Consider the following 17,723-nt stretch of genomic DNA (forward strand, 5'->3'; position numbering starts at 1 on the left):
GGCAAGTAAATGTTCTGTTGTCAGTGGCTATCCACTTTTCAACATAATCGCCCCTGGGAACTGTGAAGACCCCAGTTTTCACCTCAGAACCCTTCACCAGTTTACTATTGACCCTGACTCCACTCTTATGCTATACAGACTCCAGTATTTGAATCAGCTTGCTGATAAAACCATCCCGCTTCAGTATTTTCCATAGCCCTTCTCTATTAACAGAGTTTAATGGATTTCTTAAAGCCAACAAATGTACAACACAGGGTAGGCTGACTTCTCCAAGATTTCATGAAAAGCACAGATCAGACCTGCGGAGGAATGTCCAATTCAAAAGTGATCTTGTGGCTCCAAAAGGGTTTCCAATTTCCTGTTAATTTAGTCAAGAAACACTTGCTAGGGATGTGACTTACACATTGCAATCTGTTGGCTCGCCCTTCCTAAAGAGTGGTGCAATGATTCAGCATTGTCAGTCTTCAGAACTTCAGCCTTTGTTCAAAGGCTAAATAGTTTGCAAATGAGCAAGACCGTGCCATGTGTGAACACTTGACAAGAGTATGCCTGATCAGGGGCTAGCAGGCAAACAGATGGGTGCAATACCTGCAGCCTCAGTCAATATGGACACCAGAGAAGGTTCTGGAACTCTGGGTCCTATGGGCATGACTTGACTTGCCTGTTCATCCTGATTATCAAGTTCCCATTGCTCTACCTCTGTGTGCTCATTCTGATTGATGTCTGACTCCCAACTCCACCTCTCTTTTCTCCCTAAGCAGTCCTTTCTGCTCCAGCCTCTATTGCTTTGGTCCTCTTGCTATCACTACCATGTCTGCTATGTCTTTGTGGCCCATATCTATTTGCAGCTCCTGGACTTCTTTTCTTGAACTGTTCATAATTCATACTTGCTAACTTGTTTTTACCTGACACAAACAAGGATATCCTCAGCAAGCCACACAGCCTAAACAGCCAGTGTCTGCGCTTTGCTTTGCCTTCTCTCTGAAGGTTATGAAGAGGGTAATTTCCCTTAGCTACAATTTACCACACACCTCTTCCTGAAGTTATTCTTAAGGTGAAAGTATTAAAAACAATGTGTTCCTGTATGCATGCTAACAGCTTACAAGAGATCATTACTCAGTCTAACTGGGCCCCAGTAGGACATACCCTGCCAACCCCTCCACCAGGATGAGGATCCTCCTTAGAAAGAAGGTCCTGTCTGTTGGATTAGAAGGAATGCCTGGAGTCAGTGTGAAGTCAGGCCATCTATCCAAAAGGCCTTTCTTTGTCTGTTGGTCTCTGCAGAATCCAGTTTAAACTAGTATATACAACCCTCTCCAGGTGGTGCTACTTCTCCGGAGGTGTCACAACCTGAGTCGTCATCTTAGCATATGCCCAACATGCCTCAGGTGGCATATGACCAGCATTCATCATCCAGTTTGGTCCACTGGTGGAATCGTTAGAGAAGTGCGATGAGACTGCTGAGCCATACCCCTCTACAACGTGAGTCAGCAAGTCTATTCATCCCATGTTCTGCGTTCTTGAGGCAGCTGTGCTCACCTTTTCCCAGGGAATAGAATCCCTCATCCACAATGACAGCCGAACTTAATACATTAAAATCTCCCAAAGATAATTCAGGAAATTGCCATATTGTTCACCGAACAGAATTCTGCTGGGACAGGGAAGACTGTAGCACAACTAGAAGGTGTGGTGGTGGCCAACTGTGCTGCTGGGAGTGGTGAGCCAATGGTACAGTAAGATGGTGCCAGAACTCCTCTGGGAGCAGAAAAACAAGGCACAGCAAAAGGTGCAGTAATTCAAATATTCACAGGGAAAGGCAACGTGAGGCTGGGACAAGAGGGGATATATGCCAGCACTCGTATGCCCTTGAGAGTCTGGGTAGTAAAGCGTGCTGACAAATTCATGATACCTGGCAAAGTGTGGAGAAAGCCCTAGACGGATGTGAGACAAATGCTGCAGGGAGTGGGGTGAACTGGGGTGGAAAGAAGTGGGGGTAATTAGAAGATGGAAGATGCTTGTTTTATTTTATAGTTTGTGTGGTCATTTTAGATATAATGAAAACTGAGAGGTAAGGAAGGTACACGGGGAAGGCACATGACTCACCTCTCCCAAAAGGGATGTGAACATAGAAACTGACCTATAATGGCATGAAACTGCATATTTGTGTGACCATGGGAATTGTTTAATGACTGAATGTATGAATTAGTAACAGCAGATGCTCTCTCTAGAAGTGGAGGGTGCCTGTTGATCACTGGGGCATTTGTGCTGTCTCCTGCTCTATTCTTGTTTGAAAAGGGAAAAGGCGACAAACTGGAGATTTTGTCTGGACCATTTCTTGAATAGTGAATGATATTATGAAACTGTCATGAAAATACCATCATGAAAGAGAGCAGGGGCCCCTGGTCCCCCTTTAAACATTGGGAATCAATGCCTACTCATTTTTGTATGGGCATACCTGAGGTCATGGGCCTATTTTGCCTCCACAAACTAGAAGCCTCAAGAAGGCATAGAGTCCCACTGGCAGCCCCTGCCATCAGTGCCAACTTCTCCCTGGTTGGGGTGGGAGTGCTAAGGGGGGCATGAACCACCTATACCATGAGACTCAGCCCTTCTCCATAGCTCTGCCGCTGCTCTTTTTCCACCTGAGGTCACATTCCCTGGCCAGGCCGGAAGCTGGCGCTGGGCAGTGATAACAACTGTCTAGGGAGCTCAGGCTGCTCTGGGGAACCATGGACACTCCACCTGCCCTGGGTAGTGTACCTCAGGGGGTGGGGAAAGGAGCCTGGCTCTTGGGTCCTCCCTGGTTTCTGCGCAGGGCAGATAGAGAGCAACCTGGGCTCCCTGGCAGCTCTTATCACTGAGAGTTCTGTCTCGGCCAGGGCATGGGGAGGATGGCGGCGGGAGAAGAGGAGGGTGGGGCCACAGGGAGGAGCAGGGCCTGATCTCCCTCTCCTCACCAAGATTCCTGATCTATAGGTATAACTTTAAGTATAACTTTGAGTTAGTAGGATCGTGTCATAGAGTATCTCTGCCAAGCCAGAGCCAATGATGACTATCCAAAGTGGGCACAGTGGGCAAGCTGCAGTTGGGAGAGAACACTTCCTCCTCTTAGCTGAAAGGAGGTAGGGCTAGCAGGTAATGGAGAGTTAGCAGGTGACCACAAGAAGTCTACAAAGGGACTCTGGGCTATGAACAGGGGCAAGGAGGAAGAGTACTGATGTACTTATGGAGGAGGCTGCTGCAGAGGCAGAATAGGCAAGGGGACAGACAACCCTGCCTGCTTCCCATAACACAGAGGGATGGCTCAAGCAAATGGTGGGCTATGGAGGGACACTACCATCCAGAAGGTGTATTGTTTTCCATGATCTGTACTCTCCTGCACTTTCCAGTATTAAAGATAACCAAGCACAAAGACTGGCCAATGTACATCCCTGTGCTTGACTGTTTCACAATACTGCATGATCCTCCTCCCACTCTGTAAATCAGAAGTTTTCACACCATCAGATGGAGTTACAGGACTGTGTAAACAACTAGGAGCCTGAGGGGTGAACACTGTTCCCACAAGACTTAGGGAGCAGGACAGTGGGTTCCTATTCAGAGCTGTGCCTGAGACTGGGGCAGTGGCTGGAGTCTCTTCAGGTTGGAGGCTCTTGAAACATCCCTGAAAAGCCAGAACACAGCAGCGTGGATTCCCCTTACAGCAAAGCCAGAGGGTGGCTAAGCATCAGCTGTGACAGCATGGCGACAAGGAAAATTCAGAAAATGTGAGACTGTCCTTGGGTGTGTGGCATGTAAGGGGAATGGGGACCTCCCTCCTTCTCCAAGTCCCAGCCCAGGGCTCTGGCACCAGCAAAGGTGCTTGCTCTTGAGTCAGTGGAAATTCCCCTAAAGGACACCGAGCCGTTCTCTAGTTCTGTAACACAAAAACCTCTTACGTCCCTGGGCCTGCTTCCTACCTTGTTGTCTGCTGCAGTGGCTCATGGTTCCCCTAGACTCTGGGTAAGCTGACCATATCTCCCTGTCCCAAATACAGAAGATATGGGGGCAGGGGCTGCCCTCCAAGCCATGTAGACCCAGGAAGAAGGCAGCAGCTGCTCGCCTTCCCCAAGCCCCAGGGCCAGCAGTAGTGCTGGGGGCTGCCGAGGAAGCAGCAGGGATGAGGCAGCTATGGTGCGTCTCCTCCACCTTCTCCAAGCCCCAGGGAAGCAGCAGGGCTGGGGCAGCCACCCATGCTCCCCCAACTTCCCAAAGCCCCAGGGAAGGAGAAAGTAGGCTAACCTGCAGGCTCCCTGCTCTCCGGCCAGCTGCTGGTGGAAAATAGGGGAAGAGCAATCCCTTAAAAAAAAAATAGAGATGCTTTTTTGGCATCCGAAAAATGGGACAGTTGGTCACCCTATCTCTGGGGTCCGAAACTGACGCATCTTGTGACTGGTAATCTGTGTTCTGCATATGAATCTGGGGCTTGGCCTGCATTGGCTCAATGGTCAGGGGCTATATTAGCTACCAAGAGAGGCCATCCCCATAAGCAGACGTAACTTGGTGGTTTGAGCTGTGGCCTACTAACCCCAGGGATGTGAGTTCAAGCCTGAAAGTAGGCCATTTAGGGATTGGGGCAAATAGGTGTCAGGGATGGTGCTTGGACCTGCCAAAAAGGTAAGGGAGTAGACTAGATGACCTCCCAGGGTCCCTTCCAGCTCTAGGAGGTGGGTGGGTGTGTAAGCTTGCTTCCCATTCAGCAGACTGAGCCAGGCTGCTTTCTTCTATAGCCTGCATCCAGCACAGAGGGAGGGGCATGGCTTCCTAAGCCAGCAATGAACAGTTAACCCTTTCTGGGCCAGAGGGTTGTAAGTACACCTCATCACAATCAAGAACGCTGCTTCTTGGAAGAATTAAGTAATTTTAAAATATCACTCAGTAAATTCTATCAACTCAAAAAATGGGTAATTGAACCTGTGCCTGGGTTCCAGTGGCTACATTACTGAGTGGGTAGGCAGAAAAAGCTGCCCCTTTTCTACACCCAGAAACTCCAAGCCACTGCCTATTCAAGTCCTTAAATTGGGGGCTTGGCCCAAGACTCTGGAGTTGGGTTTTCACAACAGGTTCTCTCCTTCTTGCACAGAAGGAAGTGGCAAAGTCTTACTTGCTTATGTGGCTACAGAGCCTTCAGATAGCTGAACCAAGCTCCTGGCCCCTGGTTAGTCAGCCCCAAACTGAGCCAGGCACCTTCCTCTTTTCTCTCAAGTTTTGTTTTCAGGTAAAGTGAGGCAGGGCTAGAGAGACCCAGAAGCTTTCTTTAACCTCTGGGATGCCAGGCACTCCTTTCCCATTCCCTCACAGCGATGAGGACAAAGAAATGAACACAATGTACAGTTTAGTTACTTCACTGTGGTGAGGGGAGCAAAGAAAAAAGGGCTACTTTGTGAAGTTTTTTTTTGGACAAATTTACAAAAAGTGCCTCCCTGTGTTTAAATAAATTAATGCACTATTAAGTCATTTCTGTTCAACTCTTTGGGGAAAATTAATGGGCAAAGCCCAGGTTTCTGCATCTAGTAAATACTATGTAAGCTTTCCTTGCATGTTTACCTGTCTCATTCAGTAGCAGTGTTTAAAAGATAGTCTTCTAGGGGTGTCTAATATATTTTGTGCTAATTAGAAGCAAAAGCCATTAAAATCTGTACCTACCACTAAATCCTACAGGAGGTACATGTAGTTTCACAAAAAATATTTCATGCAGAGCCCTGGTAGAGCATATCTGAAGTGTTTTAAAAGCTATTCTAGATCACTCAGAACCAATTGGATTTCAGGACGCTTGCAGACTTGCAATGTCTAACTCTGTTCATTTGTGGTCCTAAACCCTGCAGAGGTCAAAGTTTTGAAGGCAGATGCACAAGTAAATATATGTGTAGTAAGATACTTTGAGTTATTTTCCTTCCCTGATTATTATTCAGTAGATGATCTAATCAGTGACTTTTATAGCATCATTTGCTATAACAAAACAAAACAACAACTTAGTGTATTCAACAGCATTGAGGGAATACTGCTAGCTGCAATAAACAGAAGGCTTAAGTCTGATTTCACTGTGGTGTAAAATCAGAGCTAATTCTTGAATTTCTTGGAATTACACTGGCATAAAATAATTATGGGCAAGGTCAGATTCTTTGAATTTTCCTAGATTCCAAGAGGTTGGTTACTATTTGCATTAGGAATGACAGACAAGCCTTGAAGTTCTTGAGAGAATTTACCATCCTAAATTTACCATTTCTGCAATCAGCAGTATTTTTACTCCATACCGTAAGTTAGGAGGGGTCAGAAATAATTAGCAAGTTGCATAATAGTACACTTTGATATCAGTTTTCCATTGCTAGTAGTAGTGTTTTTTCACTGGCTTATGGCAGCTGTTGTAAGTCTCGGATGTCCTCTGAAATATTTAAATTTGTCATCCAAGCAATTTCTTAGCCATAAAAATGGGAAGTTAGACATCACAGGCAGAAAGGTGTGAATGCACTTGTATACTATCCACCCTTTATAATCGTAAAAGACCCCACATACCCTTTTTCTTGGTCAGAATTGTCATAATGTTGGTAAGAACATGCTGTGTGATTCCCAACCTACTGCTGGTGGCTCACTCCAGTAGCTATATTTGGAAATGAGCTGAATATCCATGGTGAAAAAAACTGGTAACACCTCAGAACACAAACTCAACATAAGGATGCAGATGGTATATTACAGTGAGAAGCATTTGCTTTAAGGATGAGTTTCACGCTAATGGTGGTGGACAAAGCAGGGTAAGACACTCACCAGCAACTACATTGTGTGTGTTCTAGCTTCTCCTCCAAAGTATCTGATTATGATCGGTAACAGGACCTCTCTCTATTGGAGAAGCGTTATCAGCACGATCAAAGTCGAGATTCTATTCCAATCTGCATACAGATTTTTGAAAAATACTATTAGATTTCAGACTATAAGGTTGGCTCCCTGATAGAGGCTCAGCTTTCCACTTAATTAAAATGTAGCGTCCTCCAAGCCTTCAACCTGTGAAATGGCTATCAGATGCTTCTTTAATTCTACCCCAAAAACTACCACTCATACAGGACATGATCTTCCTGGCGCAAAGCTGAGAAGGGGAACTTCCTGTCCTTAAGACTTTTTCATATGGACATTTGCTATGGACAAGAAAAGCTAGGACCCATTTTGAAAATGACCCGACGTTACAATGGAGAAATGTATTCCTTTTCTTACATTTGCAGGATCAAGAACTTTATCTTTGCACTAATGCCAACCCCTGCTATCCTGGGAGAAAAGGACTTTTGGCTCACATAAGGTAGCAAGCTGTATTGCTAGACTACCATTCAGTGTCAGAGTACACTTTTATTCTGAGAATTCTCACATGGCTACCTGGTTATCATACCATGTATCATTATTATCCAAGTAACTCATTAGACTAAAGTCAATGAGAGCCATAACATACTCTTCAAGCCCTTGAGTCAGCACAAGGTAAGCCCTCTTTTAGTGCTATAAAAATGCTGCAAGTTGTGCAGTTTTTGTTTCAAATTAATATTCATAACTGTGGTAAGCATGGATGTATATACTGATCTCAAAATGTTCACTAGTGGAAAATATAGGTGAAGGACAATATATCAAACACATTCAAAAACTTCTACAACCATAATTGAAAAGAAAAAGGTCTAAAATAAGAATCAGGAAGGTTACTTGCTCATTGATAATACCCACCCACTTTATAATTGTAAAAGGCCCCACATACTTTTAACCTTACATTACATTTCTTAGATTGAGCTTTAATCACTTTTGATATAAATGTTCCTTTTGTAGCTTGACAGCAAATGTGGATGAATTGAGAGGGAATCCATGCTTCTAGATTGGGAGTATCCAACCTTCTCTCATCAGAGGCCACACTGCAATTCTTTTACAGGTTCTGGGGGCTGAACACACAATAGCCCCAAACCACAACCCCCCTGAGGCTTAACCCCTCTCAGCTCCAAACCCCGCCCCCCCTGCCCCCAGGCGTAACCCCTCACAGCCTCAAACTCAGGATTAACTTACCTTACATAAGCTCCGTGTGCTGCCACCCCCTACTACACCTTTGCTGGGCACAGTCTCCTCCTCAGCATGGCTCACCACAGCCCTCCTACCCGCTCCCCAACCTGCAGCATGTGTGGCTCCCTGCGCTGCCATGCTAAAATAATGGGACTCAATTTAATTGGTTTAATAGCTGCACCCCTCCTGCCACCCGTTAAACCAATTAAATTGAGTTCTACTCTTTCAGCACAGCAGGGCAGGGAGCCGGAGGAGAAGTGAGCAGTAGCAGCAGTGGGAGCCGCAAATGGCTCCTTAAACAGCCACATGTAGCTCAGAGCCACCCACCTGGCTTTTGAAATGGCGCTGCTGCTGGCTCCGAAGGCTGTACGAAAAGGCTCGATGGGCAAGATTCTGCCATGCGGGCCATGTGTTGGACAATCCTGTTCTAGATGTATGTCTCAGTTTCTGCTGGTCCATTAAGACAAAACTTGTGTCTGATCTTTTTTTTCTCCCCACCTTTGGGGAATATATGAAAGCATGAGCTACCATATGTCACCCCTTTATTTTTAAATTGACATATAAATATGAAAAATATTTGGAAGTTTTGTTTCCTCATTTGCAGTCAGAGCAAGTATTTAAAGTTAAGGTACAGAATAACAATTTTATTTTGCGCTGTTAACTATTTCATTATGAGAAAAAAATAAAACCATCACATTGAGTAAAGTACCAAAGCAGTTCCAGTTTTGGCTTTTATCAAGATTTTCAATCTGGCAGATTTATTGTCACACCCCTTTCACAACAGACAAGATGCTTACCATATACTTAGGATTACAAGTTGCCACTGAAAGAAAACTTTACACAGTCACTGTACTAAGTTGAAAAACTGTCCTGCATGAAAAATATACTGAGAAATCAAGCAGTAAACAAGAAAAAAAGTAAGAAAAGATCAGTCTTCATAATGTGCCATTTTTAAAGGGTATCAATTCCTCCTGTATTTTTCATTCATTATACTGTGTTTTTACCTATATTATTCATTAAGGCAAACAGCTAATCCATTTCTGAAGAGATGCTGTGGAAATTGTGGACAAACAGCAAACATTTGGCATTAAAATAGTTAACACATATGTAGCCTCCAGTAATATACATTAAGGATTTTTCTTGGACTTGAGGACAATGGCAGGAGAGGATGAACATGCTAATAATGTCAAAAAGGTTTAAAATTCAGCATCCAAGCAATTTCTAATAATGTTTCTGTAGCTTTCAAGCTCTAAATAGTATAGAATTTATGCAAATGCATTAAAGAATTCTAGCTTGGCAAATACACCCAAGCAGGTTATTAAACTATATATACAGAAAGTAAATGATAAATACAGAATTAAAAGAGTCGTTCTGTTTTTCTTTATAGCCTTGAAAATTGACAAACTTGGACAGCTCTACAATATTAAACATTAGGCAACCACAGTAGCTGGGAAACCTAACTACACAAACTGATTAAAATACTCAAGATGACTTTGTAGTGTTTAATACAATTCAGTTTGTAGTCAAGGGCACAAGACAACATTTAAACAAAAATAATCACACCAATTGAACTAGAAATCAAATGTAAATAGATATGAATACAATCTCCAAAATCTGTCTTTAGTGAACATTAACCATTTATTCAAAGTTATACAAGAATCTGAAGGATAAAGTTGTCTTCTGCCACATGAAACCAACTTACAATAGTTTCATGTCTCAGTTGAGCTGCAGTGGGGCGGGGGAGGGAGGGGGGAAGAAGGGTGAAAGGACAAGTGAGTGGGCCCCATTCGGGCAGCTAGAAAGTAAAAATAGGTTCAACAGCAGCCTCCACCAGCTTGTTGTCCTCCCTGATTGCCTGCAAGTGTTGCATTAGTAGCGGCATGTTGAGGGCCAATTTTAATACCATTTGCCTGAAATAAAAAAGTTGAATATGCAACAATTATTTTACAACATTTTAATATGTTGGGAAAGACTAAAATTAGTCCACCAATTTTTGTTTTATGAACATCTGAAAGAAGTTCTTTTTACACTTCGTATGCAACAAGCCACAGGGGGAGGGAGGGGGGAGCATATTTAAAAAACTGTGCCTGGTTGCAAATAAGGAAGTAAAATTAAGTGAAAGATGTCTTCCTTCTTGTTTCAGTTTTTCCTCCATTTCATTGCTATAAAACAGAACCCTGTCTGTTATCAAACTGTTAACATAAACCATAGGAAGAATAGTATTTAAATGCCATTCCACATAAAGAAGCAAACTTTTAAAACTCTATAGATTCATTTTAAATACATAACAAGAGATTCAAAACCTCCACTGATTTAATATAATGTAAAACTTTTCCTCTCTAGACAGCATTTATTTCCATGTTGAATCAGCTGTACAGGCTAAGGGGATACGAGTGTTCTGTGTCATCAATAATTTCTATGATCCCCAAAGACATGGCAACTTGCCAAGAACCCACACACAGCGTAGCTCTTTCATTCATCAAACTCACACTTATATCTTAACCCTCACTCCCTCAAGTGGATTTTACCTAAAAATACAGCACTTTGAGAAAAGTAATACAGTAGCTTCAGAAATTAAGCTCTTAAGGAAACTTTGCGTCACAGTAAATCTCAGATTTATAGTGCTTGGCAGTTGTTCTGCAACAGTAGTAGCCTTGGGGTTTCTGGCACTAGCTCAGTATTGACAGCAGCTGATGTGGTTTCTTTTCACTCTTTGACTCCTCTTTAATAAAAAGCATGCCCTATGGCTCATTGGTTTTGCCCCCTCTGGGCTGGTAGCAACTTCTTGAAGAATCAAGGAGCCAGACTTGGCACTAACCCAAATAAATAGCACGGACTGTTGGCTCTTGACAGCATATTGCAATCAAAGCTCCATAAGGCACAGTAAAGCAGTCAGCTACTATATGAAACTCGACAGATACAATGAACATGCCTCTTCTGAGGCCCTGATTACTGTCCAATTTATAAAGCATCAGTCTCTAACAATGGCACCTCTTTTAAACCAAGTCAATATTCTCTGTTACATTAATCCTGAAGAAATTTTGAATAAGCTGGATGGGAAAAAAGTATATCAACCTCATGAAATATTAATGAAAGTTCACAATTTTTTTTGAGAAGGTGGATTCTTTGTTTAAAGAACCTATGCTTAAATGAAGTCCTATTTAGCCATAGGTCACATAGTTCAAGCAGCTGGAGCGGTAGTGAAACATCTCTCTACAGCTTTACTAGTAATGCCTATTACCCAAGCTTTCAAGAAAGAGGAGATAAGACACCTTAATGCAGTTATGTTAACTCCTTTGCCCCATCTTCCCCAAGAACCTAATGACTTTCATGCTTATTAAAGCAGCCAGATTGACATTACTAGAAAACAAGTGCCCTATCCACAGAAAAGGTACAGACTGATTGGTGGCAGTGCATGATTCCCCCTGTGGTTCCAAACAACGAGCCTTACTGCTAATATTGAGGGACACTTCTATGGGTGAAAGAAAAGGCTATGGGGCCAAGGACTAAAAGGACAGCTCAGACCACAAACAAGTGTGCCAATTAATGCTGATTGAGCTGTTGCTTTTTGAGGTGGATATCATTCCACTGAGAATGCGTCTGATCCCACCAACTTAGTTCAAAAGGACAATGAAGAACAGTATGAGATAACTGAGTAGTGACTTGTAATGAATTTGAACTAGTGATTAGATGTGAAAGACCTTGACCAACCTAAGCCCTCTCAGCCATTTTCAACGTAAAGGCATATGACATACTTGAGAAATTACGGACATGCATCACAGAGATCTACTCTAAAACTGTACACATTGATCCAGAGCAGAAATTATCAAGTGTTCCAAAACACAAGTTTCTTTTTTTTTTTGTTTTCTTTTACGTGACTGAATTCTTCGTTATGGAACAAGCCAAGATAAGTGTTTGTGTAGGCAAAATAAAGATTAACAGTGAGTAGGTAGTTTGTTCCTAGTATCCAGCTACCGAAATCCAGATTATTTAATCATATTTCTTGTAATTCTCAAAGTTAATTCTTTTGCCCTGTCAGTCTGGGAATACAAGTAATTACTGAACAACTTACAAGGTATTATTTGCTTTGAAAAAAATCTACAGAACCAGTTTCAATGCTATCACCTTAGTGGAGCAATACAGTGTACCTGCTGCTCTCCTGATTAATGGTCACAAAACAGAGTTAAATACAGAGTATACTTTGAATGGCACTGAAGAGGAAAAAGCGCTTAGGAGAAAGGTTCTTAAACTTACTGAAGATGAACTGTGGGACATGGACATAGCTCTTCTAAACTTATCACAAAAATGACTCATAGCACACAGCATCACTTTTGCAGCTTTTAAGGACATCAAAAAACTGAAGTAAGCATTGATGTCAATAGCAATATGAAAACCGTTTGCATCTGGTACATTTATATGGAAAAGTATGCTGTCCTGGAAGATATGGGAGTTTCAGGGATCCACAGCAGATGACTTCTTTTTTTTAACAAAAAAAACCCAAACACCTGTGTGACCTGTTTTACTTCTTTTAAGAGGTGCTTCAGAAGCTGCAACAATTTTGGAACCAGTAAGTATGACAACAAGAAAGCATGACACAAAGCATGCCATTTTAATACAAAGCTTCATGTGCATGTGTTTGAGTGAAAGGCTGGTCTCCAATAAATGCATGACAACTGTGAGACATAAGTTTAATTGACCATTGTAAATAGCCATGGGTTTATTAATTCATTCCAAAACGAAGTATTTTACCTCAAAAATAACTAAATGAAGAGCTGTGTCCTCCTCCAGACCATGTCAAGGGATAGTTTTTTATTTTGTGTGGTTCACATAGCATGGTTACTTACCAATGTAACTGTTGCTCTTTGAGATGTGTTGCTCATGTCCATTCTGTGTAGGAGTGTGCACGCAGCATGCATGCATTACCAAATATTTTTCCCTTTGCAGTAACCATCAAGCCTGCAGGGGTGCCTCTTGGAGTGGCACCAGCATATCAAACCAAATATACTCCTGCTGGCTCCTCACCCTCTCAGTTTCTTCTTACCGAAACACTCTGATGAAGGGAAGGTGGGTGGGATTTGAAATGGACACGAGCAACATAGCTGGAAGAACAGCTATGATGGTAAGTAATAACTTGCAATGGTGACCGTTCTTTCTTCTTTGAGTGCTTGCTCATGTCCATTCCACGTAGGTGACTCCAAAGCAGACAGACATCGGAGTTCTAACCTTCAACTGAGTGGGTAATAGCCTTACCCAGAGCAGTGTCCTCCCTGGCCTGATGTGTCAATGCATAGTGGTTAGCAAAAATGTGGACAGAGGACCAAGGGGCAGCGGTAAAAATGTTCAGAATTGGGACCTGAGCCACAAAAGCCACAGAGGAGACCTGCACTCTTGTAGAGTGGGCTGTGAGGGAAGGGGCTGGAACTCCTGCCAGCCCATAACACTCTTTAATGCAAGCCATGACGCAGGAAGAGAGTCTTTGGGCAGAAACCAGATGTGCATTCAACCACTCTGCAGTAGCTACAAAGAGCTGTGATGACTTATGGAAGGGTTACCCTCTTTCTAAAAAAAGGATAAGGCCTTTCTAACATCCAAAGTGTGTAGAAACTGTTCCTTGCCTGACTCATGGGCTTTTGGGTAAGAAACCAGCAGGACAATGTCCTGAGACATATGAAAGTTTGACAACACCTTGGTCAAAAAGGCAGGGTGAGGGTGTAACCTGACCTTGCCCTTAAAGAAAACTGTGCAAGGAGGATCTATAGTGAGAGCCCATAGACACCTGCCTGACCGATATAACAGCCATCAATAGGGATACCTTATCAGACAGGTGTAGCAATGAACATGTTGCCATGGCTTCAAATGGAGGTCCCATGAGTTTAGACAGGACCAAAATAAGATTCTACCATGGAATGGGCTGTGGCACATGTGGGTAAATCCCATCCAAGCCACTCAGGAACCTGTTTACCACTGGATCCGCAAAGATATTACTCCATGGGTGGAAAGTGGAGATAGCTGCCAGGTAGACCTTGACTGAGGAAGAGGATAACCCCTGAATTCTAAGGTTAAGAAGGTAATCCAGAACCAGGGGGTCCAAAGCAACCTTGCAGGACACCCCCTTCTGGCTAGACCAGCTGTAAAACTGCATCCATTTGGTCAGACAGGTAACCCTCGCAGAAGGCTTCCTGCTTCCCTATTGTACCTCCTGACCCAGCTGAACATTGGAGTTTCCATGTCGTTAGGTACAGGGACTGCAGGTCCAGATGGTGGAACAGGCTCTCCAGCCCAGGGGTTAGCAACACATCCCCACGAAGGTCCATGAGGGAGAACCACCTCATGCATTTCCTGTTCTGGTGCATGGCAAACAGGTGCAGAAGGGGAAACCCCCACCTGTGGAAGACCTGCAGGGCCACATCCTCCCTGAGAGTCCACTCATGCCCCAAGAAGACCTGCTTAAATGGTCAGCCAAAATGTTCTGAGCACCCAGGAGATAGGAGGCAATCAGATGGTTCCCCACCCCAACGCACAGATCCCACAGGTGAATAGCTTCTCGACATAGGTAATGCGAGCAGGCCCCGCCTTGCCCATTGATATAGGAGACTGCAGATGTGTTGTTGGACAGGATGAAGACTGATCTGCCCAGGAGCTGAGGAAGAAAGGCCATATAGGTGAGGTGGACTGTCCTCAGCTCCCTGACACTGGTGATCTTCGTGGCTGGTAAAAAAAAAATCTATGTCCTGGAAGATTCTACTTATTCTTCAGGGAGATACATACAGTTGGATTCTTTGTTGACAGAACTGGTATTCCTGAGCTCTCAGGGGGATTCTGAACACATTATAATATCATAAACCAAATTCTGGCAGGGAAAAAGATGTGATGGACTACAGAAGCACATACCTGAATGCTTGTTGCACTTCAAAAAGGATACATACAGGTCTGCTTTGAAAAGCATGTTAGTATCTCTGAAGTCACATCCCAAAGGGTACAAGACTTGAAAGACCAGTTCTACACATTAAATGTACATTCTGCTCAATTATCTGTTGAGCATGACCGAGAGCTGCAATATCATCACAGAACAGATGAAGCAATTCGATGACGTTGAATAGATGACAAAGCCAACTTTCAGGATGGTGCAGCAATACATGAAGATGATTGACTCTTTGCTGCTCTATTCAATATCTCAAGACTGATCATTAGAATTTGAACCTTGAAGTACTTCAGGACATTGTGTAATACTTTTTCGCTTTGGATTTAACAAACTATTCTATGATGTTATCTTTGGTACCTTGATGAAATAAGAGGTGCAGGGAAAAAAAAGATTCTGACAGATGGGAGGAATTTTAAAAAGGAAATTGGGTTGTTAAAATATTGTCAGTAGCCTTAAGAATGACCATAGTGCATCAGAACAAAGCTCTGTCTAGCTTAGTATCCTGTCTTCCGACAGTGGACAATATCTAATACTTATGCCAACTGGAGAACCTGGAGGTGGGTGACCAATGACTCATCCATGACATGCTACAGAGAGCAAATCGCTGACATTATGATTCTGTAAGAGTTTTACAAATCAAATGACACCTCACCCTTATTTTCAAATCATTAACCTGCCCACACAATGAGCTTTTACTACAGTATGCTTTCTTACCACTTTCTCCACACTATCCAGATTACATAGTACATCTGACACACTAATGTGGTCTTCCCATTTACACAGTGGAAAAGTATATTTGAAAGATGACATCATATGGGAAAGTAGATTTTCTTCTCACTTTTAGGGATTTATGATTTTGTGATGCTCCATGAATGGGTAGGTTCACTTAATTCTAATCTGCATTCATCACAATAGTACCGTATACCTTCAATTTAATGGGCTACTGCGAGGGAGGGGTGTGCGCTATTCCTGAAAGTGTGCTAAATGTGAGGGTTTACTGCCTACCCACCCCCTCCAGCCCCAGACATCCCCATGTCACTGCTGCCCGCCCCCCCCAAAATGCCGTCACTTACCAGAGCTGCCACCACTGGAGGAGTCGCTGGACCTCAGCATGGTGCTGGAGCTGCCTTGCTCCACGTGGCTGGAGAAACCACTGCCAGAGCCACCGTGCGCTCCTCCTACCAGGGTGGGGCATGTTCACGAGTGCCAGTCTGCCTGTGTACGTGCCCCAACCCTGGTACGAGGAGCATGTGACAGATCTGCTGGAGGAGGTGGTGGCTCCTCCAGGCCACAGCAATGGTGGTTTTTTTCGGGGGGGCGGGGGGGGAGAGAATGATTTTTACAGACCCCAGTGGACTTCGGGAACAACCAGAGAGCGTGTGTGTGTGGAGGGGCGCATCCGTTGTTCCCAAAGTCTGCTAAACCAGGGTCTGGAAAATTGGAGGTTTACTGTAAGTGAAGCTATGTAAAAATAGGATGTACAAATGCTTCACTACAGATTATTGTAATATACCTGTTACAAAAAGAGTGATCCATGGTCTTACAATGTTGTGGATTTTTTTTTAAATAAAGTAATTCACTAGACCATAAAATCAGAATACCAGTGTTACCTCATTATTAATATCAAAGACTCCTTCTTGGATTTTCTCATAGATTTCTTTTGCTGTATTAATAAATGCCTGAAACAGAAACAATATAAAATTAGATTAAATTAATGAGACAAATCAAATGAGACTATGACAAAGTCATATACACATGAAAGCTCAAATTCTGCTCCCATTAAAGTCAGCAATAGCTTCACCAGAGACCTCAAAAAGAACAGCTATGAAGATCATGTCCATGAACCCACCTGATGCAGCATGTCACACATAGCCTACAAGAACAGTGTTTTTACAGTAACATATGTAGTCCAAAATCTGTTGTCCAAAAACTGAGAAAAGTGGTTTTTAAAATGTATACAGATTACTCCTAAATAATTTTTTTCTGACCTTTATGTACAGAGAATGTCGCAGACAGTTCTCCCACCCTTAATATCTTTGTAATACTCCACTCTAGATGGGAATGCTTAGCTCTGCAAAACTACACGGTGCTTATGATTATGACACAGGGATGCTCTGTTGGTTGCACAAAACCTCATACTACCATTTAACATTTACCTAACTTTAATTTTTTCTCTTAAATTCATCTTGTACTTGGGAGGCTAGAGACAGTCATCTGAATAATAAAATGCCAAAGGTCTGGGCTTTTTTATAATGGTCTTCAGAAAACATAGCTTTGAATTAAAAGTAATGACTTTCTTCTACTACAGTTAAAGTCAGAAATAACATATTAGTCAAATGTAGAGGAAGTCACTGGAGGAAGATTAACATCAATATTGAAATACCAAATTGTAATCTTGCCCTATTTAGCTTTATAGGGCAAGTAACTCCTGAAAGACTATGTATAATTTAAGGTTTGATTGACAATAGATAATATCAACAATCAATACTGCAAATCAAATTCTCTTCAGATTGAAACACCATCTCTACAATCATACAAAGGGATTCTACTGCCATAGTGGATGTGGATCTAATTCAAATATAGAAAAGTAAACATGGTTCATGGAGAGGAACAAATCATACCTTTCCTCATTTCTACACTGGAAGCATTTGACTGCTGAACTTGCCACCAGAGCTTTGTTTCCTAATTAACAGGACTGATATGTTTTCACCTTTAAAGGCCTTACAGCTCCCCAGAGTAATCAATC

The 17,723-nt window shown here is 42.9% G+C and overlaps 1 protein-coding gene across 1 annotated transcript in view; it reads right to left on the reverse strand.

The window, feature by feature from the left end:
• Positions 1 to 9,674: 9,674 nt before the first annotated feature.
• Positions 9,675 to 17,723, reverse strand: part of RAB2A (RAB2A, member RAS oncogene family) — an 87,051-nt gene continuing 79,002 nt past the window's right edge. Inside the window, exons 7-8 of the mRNA XM_074987156.1 lie at positions 16,588 to 16,656; positions 9,675 to 9,965 (exon numbers count right to left, since the gene is read on the reverse strand). Coding sequence (XP_074843257.1) covers positions 9,870 to 9,965; positions 16,588 to 16,656 — 165 coding nt within the window. The 3' untranslated portion in view covers positions 9,675 to 9,869. The remainder of the gene's footprint in view (positions 9,966 to 16,587; positions 16,657 to 17,723) is intronic.

This window comes from Carettochelys insculpta, chromosome 2 (assembly GCF_033958435.1).
Source record: "Carettochelys insculpta isolate YL-2023 chromosome 2, ASM3395843v1, whole genome shotgun sequence".
NCBI classification, from domain to species: domain Eukaryota; kingdom Metazoa; phylum Chordata; order Testudines; family Carettochelyidae; genus Carettochelys; species Carettochelys insculpta.